The sequence below is a fragment of the Cornus florida genome, unplaced genomic scaffold, assembly GCF_030987335.1.
Source record: "Cornus florida cultivar Cherokee Brave unplaced genomic scaffold, ASM3098733v1 CherokeeBrave_3.0.0_Hap2_Chr09, whole genome shotgun sequence".
NCBI lineage: Eukaryota > Viridiplantae > Streptophyta > Magnoliopsida > Cornales > Cornaceae > Cornus > Cornus florida.
Window position 1 is genome coordinate 87,963,316 of NW_026775579.1, and position 23,629 is coordinate 87,986,944.

Genomic DNA, 23,629 nt, shown 5'->3' on the forward strand with positions numbered 1-23,629 from the left:
CCTGCAGACGCTATAAACCAGTTCATCATGGGGAATTTGAAGGCATCTACAAAGAAAAGTACAAAAACGGGGAAGACAACTTTCACAATGGCATTCAGTAGGATGTGTTTTCAGTTTTTTGTAGCCAGAGACAGTGCATGCTCCAAAGGAAGAAGGGATAGAGAAAGATTGGCCAAGCAGAGTCCGCTAATTCCCACTAACCACAATTAAGTTTTGTCTCCAACCTTTTTTAAATGAGTTCTTATCAGTACAGATCAACCGTTTGTCAATAGGGAAGAAGTGATAGTACAAATCATTTTGTGTAATTTTATTAATCCGGTAGCAGAGGAGAAGGTCGATGATGTCAAGGTTGAGACCCCTGTCACGATTCAAGAGCAGGAGGACTGAAATTACCCTAAGGAAGTTGGGGTTAATCTGCAGGGGGCAGAGCCCCAATTTGTTGAAAGCATAACAAAAGAATAGGTGTAAGGGGAACCTAATGACGTTCAAATGAACGGCAAAGAATAAAACTTCCCCAGGAAGGAGACCCTCGCCAGATCTCCCATCTAAATTTATTGGATAGACCCTGAGAGAAACGTCATTGGGAATGCTGTTCTTGGATCGGATGGCGTTTAGATTAGGGGGAGCCATAGAGAAGGGGAGTGTGATACCCCCCACATTTCCACGTGTAGGCTGGCCAGGCCCACACCCGAAAACATGGGAATATCAAAACAATTTAGTATTTAAACGAACACAGAATACAAAAAGAATAAAAAAAATGAATAAATCGCTGAATGAAATTCTATTAATAAAATAAAATCTCTTTTACAAAAATAAATTTCATGAATTTAAAATTATATAAAAAAATACAACTTGGGAATCCCATAAGTTAAGGACCCCTAAACCATAATCTATTAATCCACTAGTTTATATAAAACATCTAATAATAAATAACTATATTGTTAAAGGTAAACCAAATGAGTAGATGAATGACAGTCTCCCAGCTGCGGATCCTCAACCTTGAGACTGGAACTTCTAATAACCTGAAAAATAAATCATGGGTTAGACCCACGAGTAAGTTCCCTCTATCAAGCCTCTGAAAACCAATAAATAAAACATCTGTAACCAAAATCATCCTAATTAAAGTTTTAACCTTTAATATAAGATGCTACAAATATATAAATACTTTTATATAAAGCAGTAATCCTATCTATTAATAGGTTCACTAAATTGTTAAAACCATTCACCAATGATTAATTCTTAATCATACATAGACCAAATCCATCATTTATAATTCTCTTATAAAATAAACTCCACTCATCATAATTCCATCATAAACAGTAATTTAATCATTTAAACAATAAAATATAATTAAAAGAATATTATATTTAATTCCCAAAACCAATAATGATTAAAAGTATTTAAATCACACAACTAGGTTTTGACAAATCATCCATGTCATCACTAGTATTATTTTATTTATATGAATAAAATAATACACTAACCTGTAAGTATTAGACTATTCTAATTTAAGAACATCTAACCCTAATCCAACCTATACATGCAATAACCATAGATGACATACTTTAATCATCTAACACACAACAATAATTACACTTAGGCAAATCAACCATGCCATTATAAATATATTTATTTATATACTGGCAATTCAACCATGCCTCCTTAAAGTATATTTATTTATACCTTTGGCAATTCAACCATGCCTCTACAAGTACATATATTTATACTAATAACCTAGCAACTCATCCATGCTTCCTATGTATGTATTTTTATTCATACAAATCCCTAGGCAATATAATTACGCCTTTGGTAACTCATCCATGTACAAATTGTAAGCTCAACAATATCCAATTTATACATAGATATCTCATGTAGATTATAAGCACATACCTAACTTAATAACAAGTTTATCCAGATATATTAAATAAGAATAATAATCTTAATTAACATACATATATATATACATGTATATTATGTAATATATACGTGTACATCCTTCCCTAATAACCCCCGATTATTCAAGTACCATATACATATATATATATACATATATGTATATATATATATGTACATATATATATATATATATATCCTTCCTTCCATACTAATCATAATTAAAACAAAAATCCATGTGTACACATATATGTAACTATATATATATATTTATACACATATATACACATTCATCCATAACAATATAATAGATTATTATATTTACTTAACATAAATGCTACTAATCCTCGTAGTAACACTCTATGGTTCTCAGAATATCAAGAATACCTCCTCTAGTGGTTATTCTCAACCCTAACAGGTTTAAAACCAATTCTGAAAATTCACCAGACCCCACAGGACCTTTCCGGGACTCCAAACACCCCCTTACGCGCCCCCACGCTCCGCCAAACGCGCCTAAAGCTTTTGCACGCGCCTCTACAAGTAGCCATGTAGCTTCACACGCGTACACGCGCTCTCACGCGCTTGATTACTACTCTGGATGACGTGGCGTTCTCTGGTTAGTCGGTACTCCATGTTTTGTTGAGCTGCGCCACACCGGATCATTTATTTGTTGACTAGACCTTATCTACGGTCCATAGACGTGCGCGTACCATGTCTCCATGTGCCGCGATGCACTGGAACAATCCAGCATCCACCCACTTCATCCAACAGTCTAGATCTGCGGTGTACCCTCTCCCCATGTGCCGCACCACACCGAAATTTTCGCTGGTCATCAGGACCATCCCATGGTCCTGATTTGAGGCGCACCGTAATGTAGTGTACCTGGCCGCACCGAATCAAAACCGTTTTATTGCACCGCAGCCTCCAATTCGTCGCACACAATGTGTATATATTATATTTATACATATAAATAATTGTATATAATTCTAAAAATATCAGAAAAATATAAACCAAATCCAAAAAAATACATAAAAATTCCAAGAAATTCTAGAAAAAATTCCAGAAATCATTATTAACCCTCTTGTCACAGATCAAACCTATAACTTAATTTTTAAATATATGCAACACCTATATACATATTTAAAATCCGATAAACCCACAAATCAAAAATAATAATTTATGTTTTTAATTATTTCGATCTAACATGACTTAATTAATGATTTTAATCTAAAACTCTGGCACCCAAGGTGATAAATTTATGGGCCCTAAGAGGAGAGTTAGAAAAAAACTTGCCTGAAGATTTCGAAACGAAATCAAAACTGTAATCTTTGATTGTCTCCTCCAATTTCAGCATCCTCTTTCTCAGATCCGGCCTACTCCTTGTCCGTTTTCTCTTCTTCTTCTCTCTCTGTCTCTCTTAATTTTTCTAATGTGTAAACTTTTTTACCCTAATCCTTATGTGTATATTTATACCCATTAAACCCTAAATCATATTCCTAGTAGGACTACCAAATAAAATAATAAACTAATACTATTTAAATAATATAATATATATAAACATATATTATATATATATATATATATATCTCCCATAATTAATCATCGGTTAATTAAATCATAAATCCTATATATATATCCATAAACATATATCCTTCCGTCACACCTATTATTTAATTATTATTTTTATATATAATTAAATAAACAAAAATGATCATTTAAATAATTCAATAACCATGGGCCTTTATTAATTAACCCATCAAGGCTTTATCCAAGTCCAAGACCATGTCCTTTGGTCCAATCTCCTTTAAGCCCAGTCCAAATAATTTAAATAAATAAAATAATTAAATAAATACTTAGATTAAAACAACAAATTACATAACCCATATAAACAAATAAGAATGTACAACTAAGTCACATCATAACTACACGCTAATAATTCAATCAATAATTAAGTACACACACCACAATCACCATAACAATAATTCACGAAATATAAATAAAACAATTAATCTAAGCATCCAATAAAACAAATCAATTAAAATTAAAATAAACACAATTAATTCAAATTAAATCATTTAAACCAAAATAAAAGTAATTAATTTCAATTAATAAATCCTTTAAAATATCGAGGTATTACAGGGAGGAATCCTAGGCAATAAAGGTGTCTTTTTCAAAGAGAGAGGTAAAAAAAACTGACCTTGGAAGTTTGTGATGAACACAGCCACAGCACAGTAGCCAAAATCGTAAAGGAAAAACTTGCCAGAGAAGTTGAAGAATAATCGCCCAAATGTACAGGAAAGCAGCGGAGAGTAAAAGCGGGGTATGAAAAAGAAAGATAAAAGTTGAAAGATCGGGGTTTATAAGGAGAAAAGGTGAAAGCGACATGGAACTCAAAAGGTCAAGGCAAAAAGTGGTACTGCAGATTTCGAAGTTTGGGTTTTTGTGCCAACCGTTCGATTCCTCGTGTCATCAGTCCGAGCCGTCAGACCAAGATCGTATCTTTTCAATAATCTCACCCTCATTAATGAGGGGAGAGATTATTGGGGGCAAATGAGGACACCAAAGTGACCCGGGTTTGGTAGGATCCGTATTGTTAAGAACTGGTTGGGCATGAATAGCCAGGATGGAGCAAGTCCACGCTGGATGGGCCCAGATCCATGAAGTCATTGCGGAAGCCCGTATTAAGATGAGAGAAATTGAGTCCAGGTGAAAGAGAAGAAGTAAGGCCCAGGTCAGAGGAGGTTGTAACCGTCTATAAATAAAGAAAATTGAGAGGGAAAAGGGGTTAGAAATTATTGGGAGTATAAAATTTCTCTCTCTGCAATTGGGGTAAATTATTTGTACTTTCAAGTACAAAAGAAGAGGATCCGAGCTCCTTAACTAGATGTGGTAAATTAACGCATCTGCTTACATATTTTCTCTAGTTAGTACCTGCAAATGCCGTTTTGTTTGTTTATTGTTAATGTCGTGCGGTTGTACTTCAATATTGATTTCAGAATTTATAGTTTTATTCAGCAATATATGCTTGGTTAAACAAGTAAAAATCAAATGTTAAAAAATCTTTTTTGTTATAATGAAATTTCTATTTTGCAAAAGATCAAGATTATGCCGGGAAAAAAAAAAAAAAAAAAAAAAAAAAAAAAAAGTCTTTTTTGTTATAATGAAATTTCTAATTTGCAAAAGGTCAAAATTGTGCCAAAAGAAGAAGAATATAGATTAGGGTATCTAGCATAGCTTTTTTTACATGAAATTTCTATTTTTTATTTTATTTTTAGAACCAAGAGATAGTAACAAGAATTTGAGAGAACAGACATAAAAGGTGAGAAGGGACGGAACCATGATAAAAATTTATTAATGGTCTGTGACCAAGGGACTATTCACATAGTTCCCGCTAACTACAAGCTGCCACACAATTAAATGTGTCATTTTTATTTCACTTTTTGATTGCGTGACACTTTGTGATTGGTCCAAACCATGTAATTCCACGTCATTTAATAATTATTAGATGAAATATTTCTTTTGAGAAATTATTAGTTGGTATGGACCTCTAGTCCAATTAAGACTCTCCTATTAGAAAAAATGAACCAACAAAAATGTAGTAAGACATTAAAAAAAAACATGACATCATAAAAAAAACATGAACATTAGTTTTGATTGAACCAAAGGTGAGGACATTACATACTGTGATTATAAGTGTTTTGCACTAACGAAAGGATGTTTCATTGGGGCATGGGACTTCCAAGGTTTAAAACAATGCATATTAAAACTTCTTTAACTAGGGATGGCTACTTGGTAGAAACGTCAATTGATCTTTTGTTTGTGATGACTTGTAAGGCTATAGTTGAGTTCTATCTTGTTGATAACAACATTTTATTTCAAAGCTTTTAACTTGGAATTAGATCAGAGAAACTGGATAGGGGTAATAAGATTGAAAAACCACCCTTTTGGATTGTTCCTAGCCTATAACCGGTCCACTTTGACCTTCATTTTGTTCTCTACGACCTTCTTATCATTCTCGCTAACTTATCCTCTTTTGTTGAATGGACCTCTCCAACAACCTCAAAACTCTCTTTTTCGAGCTCTTATATGCTAGCACTCTCTTGAAACCTTGGATCGAAGCATCCGAAATCGATATTCACGGGACTTGAAAAGTCACTGATGATTAAAAAAAAATTAGGCTATTTTGATAGCCCGTCTTTTTAAAGTGAAATTGGAATTTGTCTGTTGCTATTACATTTGGTATGAGAAAACTTTAAAGTATGTGTACACCTGACCCTCTCTAGATTCCAGCCCTCGCGCACTAGACAAGCTCTTTTTAAGACAAAATTGAATTTGGCATTAGAGAAACGTCGTAACCTACTTAATTCTGACTCTCCCTAGACTTGTAATGGTGGAAGCATCGTGCGCTGGGTTAGCACTTTTTTCAGAAACTTCAGAACCTACTCTTACTACCCTTATATCTGGGAACTGCTAGACTCAAATACTCTCAACCTAATTCGAAATTGCAAGAGTGGCTATAGGGAACTCCAGCCTAATGGAACTTGCAAATTTTGTGTATCAAATCTCTGTTCCAATTGTTACTTTCCTGCCCATCTTGTCGTATCTGTCTATCTTCATGGTTCTTATAATGCTTCTAAATTTTTTTTGGCTCTTTTGGCTATTGCTGCTTCAGCTTATCTTTGGTTTGTTACGTAGTTTTTCTACTATTTCCACTACTTTGCCTGCCTTTTACATTTTCTCACAAGATATACAATTTTTTTTCCTTGACAAACTAGGGGGAGGGGGATTCGAACACTGGCATACCTGTTTAAAAAACTGGATACTCTATCAACTAGGTGTAACAAGTAGAGACTTGTCCCCTATCGGATTCGAATGTAATGTGAATTGTAACCATGGTTTATTTGTGAGAAGTTGACAAACAAGTCACGATTTCTATAAATCTACATAATGAGATTTTCACATCATGGCTCCTCGTTCGATTCTTTGCAAGTCATTGGGCAAAAGACCATAGCTCTTTACCAGCCTTAAATTCTTTGGGATTTAACTTTTTTCCTCTCTATTTCTTAACATAGCTTTAAAAATTATTAGATGTTAGTACTAATGAACAAAAAATATTTTGCATGAGTAGATGAACTTTTACAAGTAAAGTGGAGGGTATTAGTGCTCGAACAAGAAAAAGATAGTTGATAGTCCTATATATCCATCCAAAATCTCATCTAAATATCATCAACACGCTAAAGCAGTCATTATTATTATTATTATTTTAAAGACAAAGTTGTATTATTTTTATTGATAAGTAGTACGGTGTACAACATAAGAAAATTTTAAATTATCAAAATTATCTCTTACCGTTTTTTTCCTCTCACTTTTACTCATTAAATTCCTTTAATTTCCTTTTAAGAAATAATTACATTCTCTTTCTTCAATCAAATCTTAATTCTCTCATTTTTCATTCTTTTTATTTTTTCACTTCTTAAAATTCTTCTTTTTGCACTTTATGTATAATGTATGTAAAAAAAATTTCTTCTCCTTATTTAAATTCATTGTTATAATTTTATGAGCTCAATGTATGTAATTTCATGTTCATTTATGATTTTTTCTTTTCTTATTTGCCTTTTGATTTAGACAATTTATATTTGTCATTTTTTTTTAATAAGTACATTGCGGACCCCGTGAAATGAAATCCTGACTCTGCCCGGACACTGACAGGTGAACCTCAAAATATCAGGCCAATCTAACCCAGCCCGTCTGTATTTGCTTATTTTGAGGTTTTATCTTGATTGGCATTCTTCACATAAAAAATTCATTTTTTCTAAGTTAAAAAAAGTTTAAAAAAATAAAAAAATAAAAAAATAAAAAAATAAAAAAAAAAACTTACAAACCCATTGTTATAATGTACAGAGTCCACAGTAGTAACACATTCCATTGGACTAGTGTTAAGTAAAGGGAAAAAAATAGGTATATATAATAATGGGGGTCACAAACTATACAAGGTCGGGACAAAAAGAACCCTACATTAAATAAAAAAAATAAAATAAAGAATATAAATAACTTACAAACTCATTGGACTAGTGCTAAGTGAGACTTAGTTCCACATGAAAGGTAAGTGAATATATATATATATATATATATATATACATGTATTGAATGTTAGTTTCACCGAAAAAAAAAAAAAAACAGTCAGATTGCGATATTTGGACTCGTAACAGTTGGTACGAGAGATACACCCATTTCTTGATCCGGTGTTACGCCAAACGTCTGGTTCAGAGGGATCTAGGTGAACCTTCCCGGTATGCAGGGTGACCCGATTACAACGAGAGCGCTGCGAGTTTAGGTGGAGAGAATCTAAATGAGAAAGTGAATGGTTATATATGGATTGAGTGTTAACCCTCTAAACAGCTTGAGCTTTTGGGTCAAATCCCGAAGCACTGGACCTCACAACTAGCCAATTCTAATTATGGGAGATTTGACCAAATTAATTTTTGCTAATATTTTGCACGATAATCTTTAATTTTGAACACATGAAGAAGTTATTTTTATTTTTACTTTTATCATATTTAGAGACCCTAAGTATTGAATGGGCTATTTTTAATAGGAATACTATATATAATAATCTGTACTACTTCGTAATTAACTTATTATTTTCATGTTGTGATATTTGGATTGGAAGCTTCGAGATACTGAGGCAGTGGAGAAAAATTAACGCGTCTACTGAGGCGGCGCTATATATTAGCTATATATAATATATATACACACACAACTTCGCATCATAAACTCTATATTATTTCTTTGTTCCTCTTTTTATCTCTGAAAAAACCCTATATTTTCATCTTGTGATATTTGGATTGTAAGTTTCCGAATACTGAGGCAGTGGAAAAAAATTAACGCGTCTCCTGAGGCGGCGCTATATATATATACACACACACGACCCAGTTTTCAATTGACTATTCGTTTCTAAAATCAATTATTCCTTTTGGATCTCCGACAGAACTTTGGATTTTCAAGAAAACAATATGCTTCGCCAACAAAAGAGGACAACGACCTATTCATGGTCCGATCTTCCAACGGAACTCCTAGAATTGATTCTACCCAAATTGTCTTTCATCAACGTGTTGAGTTTCAAAGAGGTATGTTCTTCATGGCATAACACTGTACAAAACTAACTTTCATCACCGCTTTACACCCCTCATCTACTTGAAACACCATTGCTCATGCTTCCATCTGAAGAAGAAAGTGATACAGTCAGTGTTCCCTTCCTCAGCCTCGAGCACAATAGGGTGGGAAGGCTTAAAAAGGTGCCCAGAGAGCTTCACAATAGTCACTGCATCGGTTCCTCTTATGGGTGGTTGGTGCTTATGGATGAAAACGCAGATCCTTTTCTCCTAAATCTCTTCTCACGAGTGCGAATTCAATTACCCAACAAAGAAGCTTTACCACACATACACTGTGTCAAAAAAGTTTCCGGTGACAGGGTTTGTGTGATAAACAAACCTAATAATATTGAAGAACCTACACTAATATCCTTGAGAGATTTTCACAAGTGCTTGATTAAGAAGGCTGTTTTATCCTCAAGCCCATCTCAAAACAGGAACTACCAGAGCAGTATTTATCTACGGCCACCAACAGAAGATTGCCTTCTTCAGGCATGGAGACAATGCATGGACCGACCTTGAAGGTGAGCATACACCTTATCTTGACATAACATGCAATGATAATACACTTTTTGCATTCTCTCAGTGCGGTTTGGTTGAAGCTTGGGGCTTCCACGGTTCCTTTCCTGTTCAAACAATCACTAACCAACCTTCTTATTCTATACAAATGAAACGAGAACCTTGGTACGGAGGTCGTTTAAATACACGGAACTACTTGGTAGAAACATCAAGTGATCTTTTGCTTGTTGTGAGGATTATTGAACAGTTTGTTCGTTCTGATGTTGTACCAGTTTATGAGGAGGGGGACCTTCAAACTGATGAAGATGGCTGCCCTTTGATTTTACCTTTGATTTTACCACACAAAACATTGCAGTTCAGAGTATATAAGTTGGATTTTGGTCACAATAACCGGGTAGAAGTAGAATCTTTAGGCAATTGCGTGTTCTTTTTGGGTGGAAATCATTCCATGTCACTCTCTGCTCATGATTTTCCAGAATTTAAGCCAAATTCGATTTACTTCACAGACGATTGTAGGGAACAAATGGATGAGGATTACTTGTATGGGGGCCATGATATGGGTATATTCAACTTGGATGATAAAAGTGTAGAACCAGTCTGCCATGGTAATCTGCAGAGAATTCAACCACCACCCCTTTGGGTTGCTCCTAACCCATAGTAACTACATGATGATTCAGAGCAGATACCAGGCAAAGTTGTCTCCTCAGATTTTGTTTTACTTTTACTTATTTGGCTTACTGGTTTTTATGTATCAAGCAATATCAATTGCATTTTTAATGAACATTTAGTTAGTTCTTTGCAACTGCAGGCATAGTGGCAAGTGTTCTTGTGTCTTCTGCATCAAATATGTTCCATCTCATATGTCTTATGATCATCTAGTAATGCAGCCCATTTAAAAACATAAACAACTTTCATCTTTGTGTTCTGATTTTTCATCTAATTTATTTACTACATGATAAGACTGATGTGAAATTCCATCTTCTTGAAACCATGGACTTACAAGCCTTGTGGGATTCAAAAGTGCTTCTTTTGATCACTTTCCATGTTACACCACAGAAAGAGAAACTCTTACTCATGGAATCTAGTTTAGAGCAACACAACAGAGTGATCCAAAGACCTCAACAAAAGTCCTAAGGTACCAACTTGCATAGTACTTAATGCATTATAAACATAATTCAATATTCACTAAGATGCCAGAAACCTTTCAGGAGCAGCTCATTCCTGCCTTTCTTTCAGAAGCGCCTTATGTATGCATTTGAGGTACACGACTCTATGGCTCCTCCGAAGCTTATGACTCCGATTTAAGTATATGGTTGAAAGGCTAATCCATCGAGTCTAGAAAGTGTCTATCTTTCATTATAGTCAATAAGTAGTCCCTCTTACGGTCCCTTTTGAATAGAAACTGATGGGGGAGACGGTTATACAGAAACAAAGAGGGGTACATGCTAGCAAAAGGGCAAGACCCAATGTCAACAGATCCGGTAGAGTTCCCACGTAACACTTGACTAACTTAGCTACAAGAAAGTGCTCTCAAGGGAAGATCTTACCTCTTAGCAACAAAGCCAAATGGATGGGACCTTCCAAACAGCCAATGGACGAAAAATAGGTATTGGTTAGGACAACCTTTTAAAGGGGTTGAAGCAGTCATGCCCATTCTATTAATATTCCCTTAGACAATGGAAGGTGACCCATTGCACAGTATAGAGGGAAAGGGACTCCTGTTCCATCTCCTTGTGCTTCCCAAAGCATATTCATATTATATATATATATATATATATATATATTGGTAAGTTCATTATCCACCAACATATTATTACACTCCGTGACAATTTAGAGATCAAAGCAACAATTGATGCTTCCCATCACATTACCATGGCTTTGAATTCCATCCCAGAAAAACATGAGGAACTAACAATTATTAACCGAAAAAAAAAAAAAAAAAAAAAAAACATCCCCACACCTCCAAAATCATACTACCACTCCATATCTTAAATTAGTTCAGCAGCAAGTAACCTTAGAACTACCTCCACAGTTCATCACCAAATGTTAGCAAAAGATAAAGCCCCCGTTTCCAAACCTTGACAGAAATCCCAGTTGAAAAAATATATATCAAGTTGTTTAATTGTTCCCCATAGAAATCCTAAAAGAACAGTAAGCATAGCTTGGAAAGAGAAAATTCTACATCCCTAAATAGAGGAGCATAATCCATCAAAACAACTAGGCTCTCAAGGTAAAGTGACATCAAAATAAAACCTCCCACCAAGGTCAGACAACACAATAGGGACCTCTCTTCACAGTTCAAAAAATAATATTGACCTAATTAAGTGTGTTTGATACACATTTTGAATATCAATTCAAACATAAGTGCCACTTTTATTTGTGTAAAATGTGAAGTGTTGGTGACTTCACTTTTCACTGAAGCTGATCACTAATAAAAATCAATTTACAATTACACTAATTCATAGTTATCGATTTCTTTCACTTTTGATCTTTAAATCTTCTCTTCTCTGATATGCTTAGATCTTTGAATCTTCTCTTCTCTGATATGCTTTAGAGAGACAGGTCCATGTTATTCTGGCAAACTTTAGGGCAAGACACTGTAATTGTCCAAATTCTTAAACTGTAAATGATGCATACAAAACTAAAATCAGTTGTCAATATATAATTTATTGATTCTTTGAGAAACCCTAGATAATAGATTCTCGCCATAAAATGCCTGAAGCTTAAATAACAGAAGAACAAATAGCAGAATACCCTAAAATTCCCCCATTTCCAGACATTCAATGATACTAACAATGATACAAACAATAACAATAACAACTAAAAAAAAAAAAAATCTAATTAACATCTAAAATAAGAGTAATTTGTACCATTTATATATTCAAGCACACATAGATTCATAACAGAAAGATGGTATATAAACATTGCATTCTCATCGTTCCGCCAAAATAAGCATCAGAAGAGACAATCTTACCAAATGAAACCCCAGAAATAGAAGGTTTGATGACGGTGGCGAGAGGTTTCAGTTGACATCGGAGTTGTTGTCAAGGTCGTCTTCGAAGAAGTTGAAGAAGTCGGCGTCGGAGAGCTTGTGGTCGACGGCAGTAGGGCCCTCGCCGAAGATCTCTAGGGTGTCGACGTCGTCCACGTCCATAGCTGCTCCTCCATGTCAGCGTAGTAGTCATTGGACTTCATCTCTCTCTAGACAATTCTCTTTCCTCTCTCCGTTCTACACTGACTGTGCGTTGCACAGATAATTATGAAATAATATACACATATACTGAGTATATAATTTGATATAAAGAAAAAGAAAAATACATACTCCGTATATAGGTAAGATAAAATATACTATATATTATTTGGTCACGTAAATAAGATAAAATAAAATTTGATAACGTTTTAGCTTAGGCCCTAATATATATATATACACACACTACTATATATATATTTTTTCAAGTGGTGCCAGAACAAAAAAAACGGAAACATGTTTTGTAATTTTTGTTTCATTTTTTAATAGTACTGTATTTGTTTTTTTAGAAAATGGCCGAAACTGAAACACTGTAGCAATTATTAATATCAAAATAATAATAATAATAATAAAACTCCTGACCTTTTTTTAACTTCCCATTTATTTATTAATTGCAATAGTATTTTAACAAAACATATTTTTATGTTTTTCTTTTCAAAATCTTACAAAAAATTTTACCTTGTCAAAAATATGTTTCCAATTACTACATGGAACATATTCTACAACAAAAATGATGCATCTTTTTGGATAAAAATATAAATACAAAACAATTCGGTTGCCAAACATAACCGCATAATTTTATATAATATGTGTGATGTGTGTAGTATATATAAATTTTACTTTGATGAATATAAAATGAGAGTTGGAATTTATTAATTAATTAAACAATCCAGTCTCGAACTCAATTGTTTAATTTTGTTCTTTTTTCCCACCAATCACATAAAAAATTTATTCATCAACTAAAAAATTACAATTCATCAACAGAGCTTCATCTAACCACCAACTGCCCACCATAATCTCTGAGCACAAATCCTCCACCACATCGTTTCTCCGAAGACAAAAATGCGAGGGATGCTTGAATTAAGGACCCTAAAGTTTGAAGATGAATATATGTGATACAATTCTCAGAGCTATATGATATATACTCTTCAGTGAAAATTTTCCATCAATGGTGTACCTCAAAAAATTTAGAATCATCCCGTCAAACTCTTCCAAACCCGTGAAGTAGGTGTCTAACTTTGGTTTGATTATGTTTTGAATCATTAATGTCGTTATTAAATTAGTGACACAATGTACACACAAATTTGTATCTCCAAATAAAGAAACAAGCGGAACAAATATAGTATTTATTGATTTTTTAAATAAATAAAACAAAGTACAATCCTCATATTCTTTACAAAAGAATAAAATTTTCAAACAGGCACATTGTCCACACACATGACACGACATTGTATTTAAGAGTTTTTAAATTGGAATTTGATTAAAGAAAGTGGATAGAGGTTGATTGCTTAAACGATTCCGCGCTATTTTTGGAAATTATTTGGTCCAAATCACTCTCTGCTCATGATTAGTAAGAATGTAAGGCGAATTCAATTTACTTCAATGATGATTATCGGGATCAAATGCGTTTAGCGATCTGGTGTGGTGCAATTAAAAATTTCATGTATTCAAATTTGAGGATAATCACTTTGTGCAAAATATTAACATAAATTAATTGTATCAAATCCCCCACAATTACAAATGGCTAGGTGTCACAGGGCTAAATTACACCACGAATTTTTGCCTCTGCAATGGCACTTGGGGCCACCAAGTCTCAGCCAACACAACAACATAATACACACAATATAGAAATATAAAGAAGGCACACACAGTTTACAGGGACAAGCCCCAACCTTTGCTCATATTAAACATATTACAAAGGAACATGAGTTCGTACAAGGAACAACCAAGGCTCACACCCTCTTCTATGTTCCCTCTACAAAGCCCACCTTAGCATTATATAGGCCACTCTCAAAACCGCCCATAACTGCCCACTAAGATGATGGATGACACCCCCATCCACCTAGGGTCGTGCTGGCACCCTCTAAATGAGCCAGCACTATAATGCAGTTGACAAGCCCAACTGCTAGACTTGTTGGCATGTTCTGCTCATGCCACATAACCACAAGAAGTTAGATTCTGCATGGTGGAGGAAACCACCCCTAACCGCCTGTGTGTTGGTCCTCTCAGAATTGTGCCACATGTTTGGGAGGTTACTCAGCACTCCCCCACTTCCCATGATGAGTGGGAAGTGCTAGTAACTTCCCCCAACCAACCGAGCCCACTAAGCCACCACCTCTTGTAACCGCAAGCCATGACTTTGTGTTATCCATGCTCTAGCCACATCTGAGTCAACCTTGTGAACCTAGCCCAAGTCCACCAATCTGCACCCACATATATATGTCTCTGAGTGCACGGCGTGCCAAGCCATGCACGCCCGTGCGCACGCTCAGGTGCACACCAAAGTGCACGCCGGCGCACACACTAGTGCCCTTCTTCGCGCGCCATGTTTGTACCCTCATGCGCCCGTGGCTGCACACCCACCTGGACGCCCATGTGCACACCGAGCTAGACGCTCGCGCACACTAGGTTGGACGCCTACCCGCGCGCCAACCTGCACGCCCGCACGCACGCCGCTGCACTCCAGCGCGCGTGTCGGTGCACACTTATTTGCCCTTCAATATCTTGGATGCTCCCCACTTGTGCAACCCTCTTGGAGTGGTGCAACACGTGCCCATGCACGTTGGCTAAGCCCTCTAAGCAAGCCATGCCATAGCCCAACCGATGCGCTCAACAGACCCCCCCCTAATATAGTCTTAAGGAAATCCAGCACTCTGACAGGAGTAAACATCACCCATGCTTGAGGAGTCATAATGGCCTTTCAGACCTTTCCCGACATCCAAATTAAGTGCCGTCTGCGCCAACCAGCTTCTATGGACTCAAGGTATCTCCCATAAAGATCCCGAGTCAAAACTCCAAGTTTCACTTTTCGCCATATTTACGAAAGTGCCACTGGGCACCCCCAGTGCACGCCGAGCATCCTTTTAAGCATCTTGTGTGCACGCTGAGCATCTTGTGCACGCTGACAACCCACTGAGCACCCTCATGGCTGTCTAATCAAAGCCAACGTATTCCTAAGACATGGCATGGCCTTGAAATGCCCATGTCTTCCCTTGGACAACCGTCAAGGGGCTAACAAACCACCCCCACCAGAAGAAGTCGACGCCCTCGTCGACTTGTCCAAGTACTCCTTTACCTGTTTCTCAAACTGCCATAATGTCACATCTCTTTCCCAACTAGCCTCTGCTTCGCTGCATCCTTTCCATTGCACCAAGTAGTCAGTTCTGCGATTTTTCTTACTCTGACCCTGGGTCCGGTGAGACAAAATCTTCTCCACCTCCTTGTTAAACTGCAACCGAATAACAGGTGGAGCTCTCTTAGCCTGCTGTCTTGATGTATCTGCAGTGTCCTCATGAAAAGGCTTGAGGAAACTCACATGAAAAGTAGGATGGACCTTCAGTCTCTCAGGTAACTGTAATCTGTAAGCAACATTCCCAACTTTCTTCACAACTTCAAATGGACCATCATACTTCTGAATCAGCCCTCTGTGAACAGTCTTGCTGCTTATCTTCTTCCAAATCTGTGGAGTCAACTTCAACAGAACCTTGTCTCCCACTTGGAAGTCTAATGGCCTTCTCCCTTTATCTGCATACTTTTTCATCCTTCTCGCAGCCTTGGCAAGGCTGTCCTGTGCCTCCTCCACCATCTCTTGCATGGAACGGGCATATCGGTATGCTGCAGGGCATCTTCCACCTGTCCTCTGCACTGCCACCTCCTGTGGTGTGCGAGGTTGTTGCCCTGTTGCCAACTCAAAGGGACTCATTCCAGTTGCTGAAGACCTGTGCAAATTATAAGAGAATTGTGCAGTGTCTAGCAACTCCAGCCAATTTTTCTGACTTGCAGTGACATAGTGCCTCAGATATTCTTCCAATAACTGGTTCATCCTCTCAGTCTGTCCGTCAGTCTGAGGATGGTTTGCTGTGGAGAACTTTAGTTCAGAACCCATCAAGCCAAATAGCACTGTCCAGAACCTTCCCGTAAATCTGGTGTCGCGATCACTAACAATATCTTCGGGCAAGCCAAAATATTTCACCACAAACTTATGAAATAAACCAGCAGCAACTTCCGCTGGGCATGCATGTGGTGCAGCAATAAAAATTGCATACTTAGAGAATCTATCTACAACCACAAAAATAGATCTCATACCTTCCACCTTGGGAAAACCAGAAATGAAGTCCATTGAAACTGACTACCATGGACGCTCTGGTATAGGCAAAGGTTGCAGTAGCCCTGCCTCCTTTTTCCTTTCATGCTTGTCTTTCTGACAGACCAAGCAAGTCTTGACATATAACTCTATGTCATCCTCCATCTTGGGCCAGTAATATGATCTGGATATCAACGCCAGCATTCTATCCACCCCTGGATGTCCAGCCCACTGAGGATCATGCATTTCCCGCATTAGTTCCCGTCTCAAACCTCCAACAGGAACATATAATCTACCTCCTCTGGCATAGAGTAGATTATCTTCAATCCAGTACTTTCTGACTTCACCATCAGTAACCTGTTGCTTTAGTTTCTGATAGGCATTGTCGGACTGAGATTGCTCTTTGATTCTGTCAAGGAAATCAGTATACACCGTTGTCAACGACGCCACATACTCCTGCACTTCTTTCCTACTCAAGGCATCAGCAACCTGATTCTGCTTTCCAGGTCTGTGAACCCACACAAAATTGAACTCCCCAAGAAACTCTTGCCAACGAGCTTGCTTTGGAGTAAGCTTTTTCTGTGTCTTGAAGTAGGTATTGGCCACATTGTCAGTCACCACTGTAAACTTAGTACCCAACAGATAGTGCTTCCATGCGTCAAGACAATGTATCACTGCAGTCATCTCCTTCTCGTGAGTTGTATACCTCTGTTCAGCATCCTTAAGCTTCCTGCTTTCAAAGGCACATGGGTGTCCTTCTTGGACTAGAACCCCACCAATTGCTCTATCAGAGGCATCAGTATGCACTTCAAATGGCAAACCAAAGTCAGGCAGTCTCAAGACCGGTTCTGTAGACACTGCCTGCTTAAGCATCTCAAAAGCATTCTGGCACTCCTCAGACCAAACCCACTGTTTGTCTTTCTTCAGTAAGTCCGTTAAAGGACTAACCTTCTTGGAATACCCCTTTATAAACTTTCTGTAGTAATTTGCCAACCCTAGAAAAGATCTCAACTCTGTCACTTTGGTAGGTGCAGACCAATCAAGGATGGCTTTCACCTTTCTCTCATCCATTCTGACATGGCCCTTACTGATCCAATGCCCCAAAAACATCACTTCTTGGCGACAAAACTCACACTTCTCCTTTTTGACAAATAACTGAAACTCCTTCAGTTTTGAGAAAACCAATCTCAAGTGTTTTAAGTGATCTTTCAATGACTCACTATAGACTACAATGTCATCCAAATAAACAACAACAAAGCGATCGATGTAGTCATAAAACACATTATTCATTAAGTTGCAGAAGGTTGCCGGGGCATTAGTTAGCCCAAACGGCATTACAAGAAATTCATAAGACCCATAACGAGTTACACATGCAGTTTTGGGTTCATCTCCTTCTGCTATACGCACCTGCCAGTAGCCTGCACGTAAATCCAGCTTAGTAAAATAGGATGCCCTTGACAACCTGTCAAATAAGTCTGCGGCATTGGGCACTGGGTACTTGTTCTTCACAGTCACCTTATTCAGAGCCCTATAATCCACACACATCCGCATTGAGCCATCCTGCTTCTTCTGGAACAACACTGGCGCGCCATACGGTGCCTTGGATGGTTGAATATAGCCAGACTCCAGCAACTCATCCAACTGTCTACGCAGTTCAGCCAGTTCTGAAGGCGCCATCCGATATGGGGCCTGAGCAGGAGCCCTTGCACCCGGCTCCAACTCTATCTTATGATCAACAGCACGTCGAGGGGGCAATTGCTTGGGTAGTTCTGGTGGCATCACTTCTGCAAATTCCTCTAGAATTTCAGCAACAGAATCCGGAACTTCAACAAGCTGGTCCGGTTTGATCTCTATCATAGCTGCAAGAAAGGTAGAGTCTCCTCTCTTCAAACCTGTTTTCACTTGCAATGCAGAGATTATTTCGATGCAACCATATTTACGATCTTCCTTCTTTTGGTGCCCATAAAGAGCCACTGATGGAATAAAACATGGACAACTCCTGTCCCAAATAAAAACTCCTCCCAAATATGGTACAACTACCACTCTGGCTTTCGTAAGGAACTCAATTCCAAGAATTAGATCAAAATCATCTAAGGGAACAGCCATAAGACTAACTACGCCCTCCCAACAACCAACTTTCATAGAAGTGGTGGCCATGCCTAAAACAGGCTTGGCTTCAGAATTCACAGCTTTCATCTTATTAGCATGTGGAATTAACTTTAAATTAAAGTTACTTACTTCCCTCTGCGCAATGAAGTTATGAGTGGCCCCCGTGTCCACCATTGCCAAAACTTCCTTGCCGTTCAGTGTCACCTGAATGAACATGAGCCCTTTCAACTCCATGGACTGTTCTTCAGTAAGAGCATTCAGCATTTGCAGAGGATTAACTCGGGTTGGACCAGATTCCGAGTCTGAGTCTCTTTTTGATTCAGCGACAATAGCACTCAGCTTCTCCCTCTTGGGACAGTCCCTAACACGATGGGGACCATTGCAGATGAAACAACCGTAGTTGGGCTTAGTCCCACTACTACTCCCTTTGTTGTTGTAATCTGCCTTGGCCTTGACAAAGCCACCCCCTTTATCCTTCTTTTGATTCTTGTCCTTCTTTTTGTCCTTGAACCTGAAGGACTGGCCTTTGTCTTTCTTCCCCTCCTTGGACTTCTTCTTGTCTTGTGTAGTAGACCTAGTCATTTTGAAATCTACAAGACAATCTGCCGCTGTCATGGCAGTAGGAAGGTCCCTCACACCTTGCCTACGGAGTTCTGCCTGAGCCCATGGTTGCAATCCGGACATGAAATTGAACAGCTTGTCCTCCTCTGACATATTTCGAATGTCCAGCATCAAGGAACTAAAGTCCTTCACATAGTCACGAACGGTACCTGTGTGCTTCAATTTCTTCAGAGATTCCCTTGCAATCCATGCAGTGTTCTGAGGCAAGAACTGGTCCTTCAATTCCTTCTTGAGGGTCTCCCAAACTTCAATCCGAGGCCTACCTGCAGAAGCATCGTCCTCTGTCCGTGTGCGCCACCATAGCTTTGCATCACCAGACAGATACATGCTTGTAATGGTCACCTTCTCGCCATCAGGGATCCGAGCAGCCTTAAAGTACTGCTCCATGTCCCATAGGAAATTCTCCAACTCTTTGGCATTTCGGGTACCACTGAAAGACTTGGGATCCGGCACCTTGATCTTCTGCGAAAGAGGATCACCACCGCCTCTGGAACTCCCATGAATGGCCCTCTTCACCAAGGACACTTCATCTTCAAGGTCTTTCAGGTTCTTCTTGAAGACGTCAGTCAGTGACTCAACATCTTCAGAGATACGGGACAATTGCTCTTTGGTGGCCTGCATGAAGTCACCAAACCCATCAGGATCAGTCTTCAAGATCTCCACTTCAGAAGCCAAGTTTTCAATTCGAACAACAAGGCTCTCTGCACCATCTTGTACCTCTGTTTCTGTAGGAAAACCCACGAACTCTTCCAAATGGGAAACTCTTTCACGAGTATTACCTCCAGCCATCGTAGAACCGGGCTCTGATACCAATTGTCACAGGGCTAAATTACACCACGAATTTTTGCCTCTGCAATGGCACTTGGGGCCACCAAGTCTCAGCCAACACAACAACACAATACACACAATATAGAAATATAAAGAAGGCACACACAGTTTACAGGGACAAGCCCCAACCTTTGCTCATATTAAACATATTACAAAGGAACATGAGTTCGTACAAGGAACAACCAAGGCTCACACCCTCTTCTCTGTTCCCTCTACAAAGCCCACCTTAGCATTATATAGGCCACTCTCAAAACCGCCCATAACTGCCCACTAAGATGATGGATGACACCCCCATCCACCTAGGGTCGTGCTGGCACCCTCTAAATGAGCCAGCACTATAATGCAGTTGACAAGCCCAACTGCTAGACTTGTTGGCATGTTCTGCTCATGCCACATAACCACAAGAAGTTAGATTCTGCATGGTGGAGGAAACCACCCCTAACCGCCTGTGTGTTGGTCCTCTCAGAATTGTGCCACATGTTTGGGAGGTTACTCAGCACTCCCCCACTTCCCATGATGAGTGGGAAGTGCTAGTAACTTCCCCCAACCAACCGAGCCCACTAAGCCACCACCTCTTGTAACCGCAAGCCATGACTTTGTGTTATCCATGCTCTAGCCACATCTGAGTCAACCTTGTGAACCTAGCCCAAGTCCACCAATCTGCACCCACATATATATGTCTCTGAGTGCACGGCGTGCCAAGCCATGCACGCCCGTGCGCACGCTCAGGTGCACACCAAAGTGCACGCCGGCGCACACACTAGTGCCCTTCTTCGCGCGCCATGTTTGTACCCTCATGCGCCCGTGGCTGCACACCCACCTGGACGCCCATGTGCACACCGAGCTAGACGCTCGCGCACACTAGGTTGGACGCCTACCCGCGCGCCAACCTGCACGCCCGCACGCACGCCGCTGCACTCCAGCGCGCGTGTCGGTGCACACTTATTTGCCCTTCAATATCTTGGATGCTCCCCACTTGTGCAACCCTCTTGGAGTGGTGCAACACGTGCCCATGCACGTTGGCTAAGCCCTCTAAGCAAGCCATGCCATAGCCCAACCGATGCGCTCAACAGACCCCCCCCTAATATAGTCTTAAGGAAATCCAGCACTCTGACAGGAGTAAACATCACCCATGCTTGAGGAGTCATAATGGCCTTTCAGACCTTTCCCGACATCCAAATTAAGTGCCGTCTGTGCCAACCAGCTTCTATGGACTCAAGGTATCTCCCATAAAGATCCCGAGTCAAAACTCCAAGTTTCACTTTTCGCCATATTTACGAAAGTGCCACTGGGCACCCCCAGTGCACGCCGAGCATCCTTTTAAGCATCTTGTGTGCACGCTGAGCATCTTGTGCACGCTGACAACCCACTGAGCACCCTCATGGCTGTCTAATCAAAGCCAACGTATTCCTAAGACATGGCATGGCCTTGAAATGCCCATGTCTTCCCTTGGACAACCGTCAAGGGGCTAACACTAGGCCACTGTAATGTGTTTCCACTGTAGAGTAGGTTATATTAATGCAAATATTATGATCGTAACTAAGTTTTATGAATCTATGTTATATTACATTATAGGAATGGTTTTTTAAGTTATTTATTCTTTTTTTGAATTGCTCTTTTTTTTTTTTTTTAAAGCCCCCCAAAAATAGAATTTTCATGCGAAGAATGCCAATCGAGAAAAAACCTCAAAACTAGACTAGGCATTATAGATGGGCTGGGCCAGATCGACGTGATATTTTGAGGTTAACATGTGCCCATTGTTCGTGAAAAACGGTTTGAACCGTATATTTAAAGCCGGTAAAGCTCTGCTTATTAAACAAAGTACCTACCCAATGGCCAATGGTAAAGTAATGAATTTAAAGCTCAAATTGAAAAGCTTTTTCTGACATCGAGCTTTCTTTAAACTCTAGAAAGCAATCCATTGTGGTGTGTTCGAGTGTATGTAATTCGGGCCTGGAATTAAAATTTAAACTGGTGAAATTTAATAAAATTTTGGTTTAATTTTTTTAATTATTTTTTAAAATTTCATAAAATCCAACTCTATCATTGAAGTAAATTGAATTTGCCTGCACCAAATCTATCATTGAAGTAGATCAAAATCATGAAATACTTCCATCCTCATTAGATACTCACCTTTGATGTAGACCACTAATAAATTTATATTTGATCTTTAATTACCAAAATCAAATATGGTAAGTAGATAATCACTTATCAAATCAGAGATAGTGATTTGATTACCATCTATGATTTGGTAATTAAAATAGAACGTATCCATTTATTATGGGTACTCACTAGTTAGGACATAAGTATTGTCCCTTAATATATATATACACACACACTAATCAAATAAGAGTACTTAAGTAATTTGTTTATCTAAATAAGGTAGGGGCAGGTGACCTCCCCTGTCCCCACACCAAACTCACGCAGATTTTATTACATTAAACCATCTCCGCCCAAATAAGTTAAGTTAAACAGTCCCCCAAAATCGCCAAAAAAGGCCGGGACTAGTAACCGCAGGCCAGGTCAAATTGCCATCCCTATCCACGAGAACCCCAAAATGACTATGATATTAATTTGCTAGAGGGACACAATTGTATTTATAAAAAATAAAGAGGGATTGCATAGTCTAAAACAAATTAGTTACTTACAAAAGATTAGTCTCTACCCTAACACAATTAATTACTGGGAGAGTTTCAATTAATAAGGCGGTAATGTTAGAAAAAAGCAAAATAGAAAAGTTTCAAAAAGGTTACAACTCGGGCGGGGCGGACTTGGCACTCATCTCTGGATAGGCCCATATAGAAAATTTTCAGCCCAAGCTCAACCCGAGCTTGCCTTAAGCCCGAGCCCAGCCCATACATAATTTTTCCAGCCCGAACCCACACTAAGCCCACCTCAGAAGAATTTGTGTAAAAAATAAATCAATTAATGCTACGCCCATAACTTAAATTTGAAATTTAAGTATAAATCCCAAACATGTTACCAACTTGACTACTATACTTTTGTGACTTAAGTATAATTATAAATATATATAATATTTTAGGGCTTGAATTGGGCTTCGAGTTTCATTCATATCAATCCAAACCCAGCCCGAATTAAATTCGGACTCAAAATATATAACTCAAGCCCAAACCGAAATTAGAAAAATATTATCCAAGCCCACAAAATTTCGGGCTG

The 23,629-nt window shown here is 38.5% G+C and overlaps 2 protein-coding genes across 3 annotated transcripts; one reads left to right on the forward strand and one right to left on the reverse strand.

Annotated features, from left to right (window-relative positions):
- The first annotated feature begins 9,104 nt into the window (after positions 1–9,104).
- LOC132273101 (uncharacterized) lies at positions 9,105–10,221 on the forward strand. The gene is made up of 2 exons (XM_059774132.1): positions 9,105–9,536; positions 9,631–10,221. The coding sequence occupies exons 1-2, from the start codon at positions 9,105–9,107 to the stop codon at positions 10,219–10,221; spliced, it is 1,023 nt and encodes a 340-aa protein (XP_059630115.1).
- A 1,632-nt stretch (positions 10,222–11,853) lies between these two features.
- On the reverse strand, positions 11,854–12,827 carry LOC132274925 (small acidic protein 1-like). Of its 2 annotated transcripts, none has more exons than XM_059776292.1 (2): positions 12,538–12,827; positions 11,854–12,160 (listed from the first exon to the last, which is right to left on the reverse strand). In XM_059776292.1, the coding sequence occupies exon 1, from the start codon at positions 12,715–12,717 to the stop codon at positions 12,586–12,588; it is 132 nt and encodes a 43-aa protein (XP_059632275.1). In that variant the 5' UTR covers positions 12,718–12,827; the 3' UTR covers positions 11,854–12,160; positions 12,538–12,585. The 2 variants fall into 2 exon arrangements, with proteins under 2 accessions (XP_059632275.1, XP_059632274.1); XM_059776291.1 differs by having other exon boundaries at positions 11,854–12,183; positions 12,538–12,825.
- Positions 12,828–23,629: the final 10,802 nt, after the last annotated feature.

Coding starts and splice junctions, on each gene's coding strand:
- LOC132273101 (XM_059774132.1), top strand. CDS start 9,105: ATGCTTCCATCTGAAGAAGAAAGTGATACAGTCAGTGTTCCCTTCCTC. Junction 9,537..9,630: donor CAGAAGATTGCCTTCTTCAG/GCATGGAGACAA, acceptor GCATTCTCTCAG/TGCGGTTTGGTTGAAGCTTG.
- LOC132274925 (XM_059776292.1), bottom strand. CDS start 12,717: ATGGACGTGGACGACGTCGACACCCTAGAGATCTTCGGCGAGGGCCCT.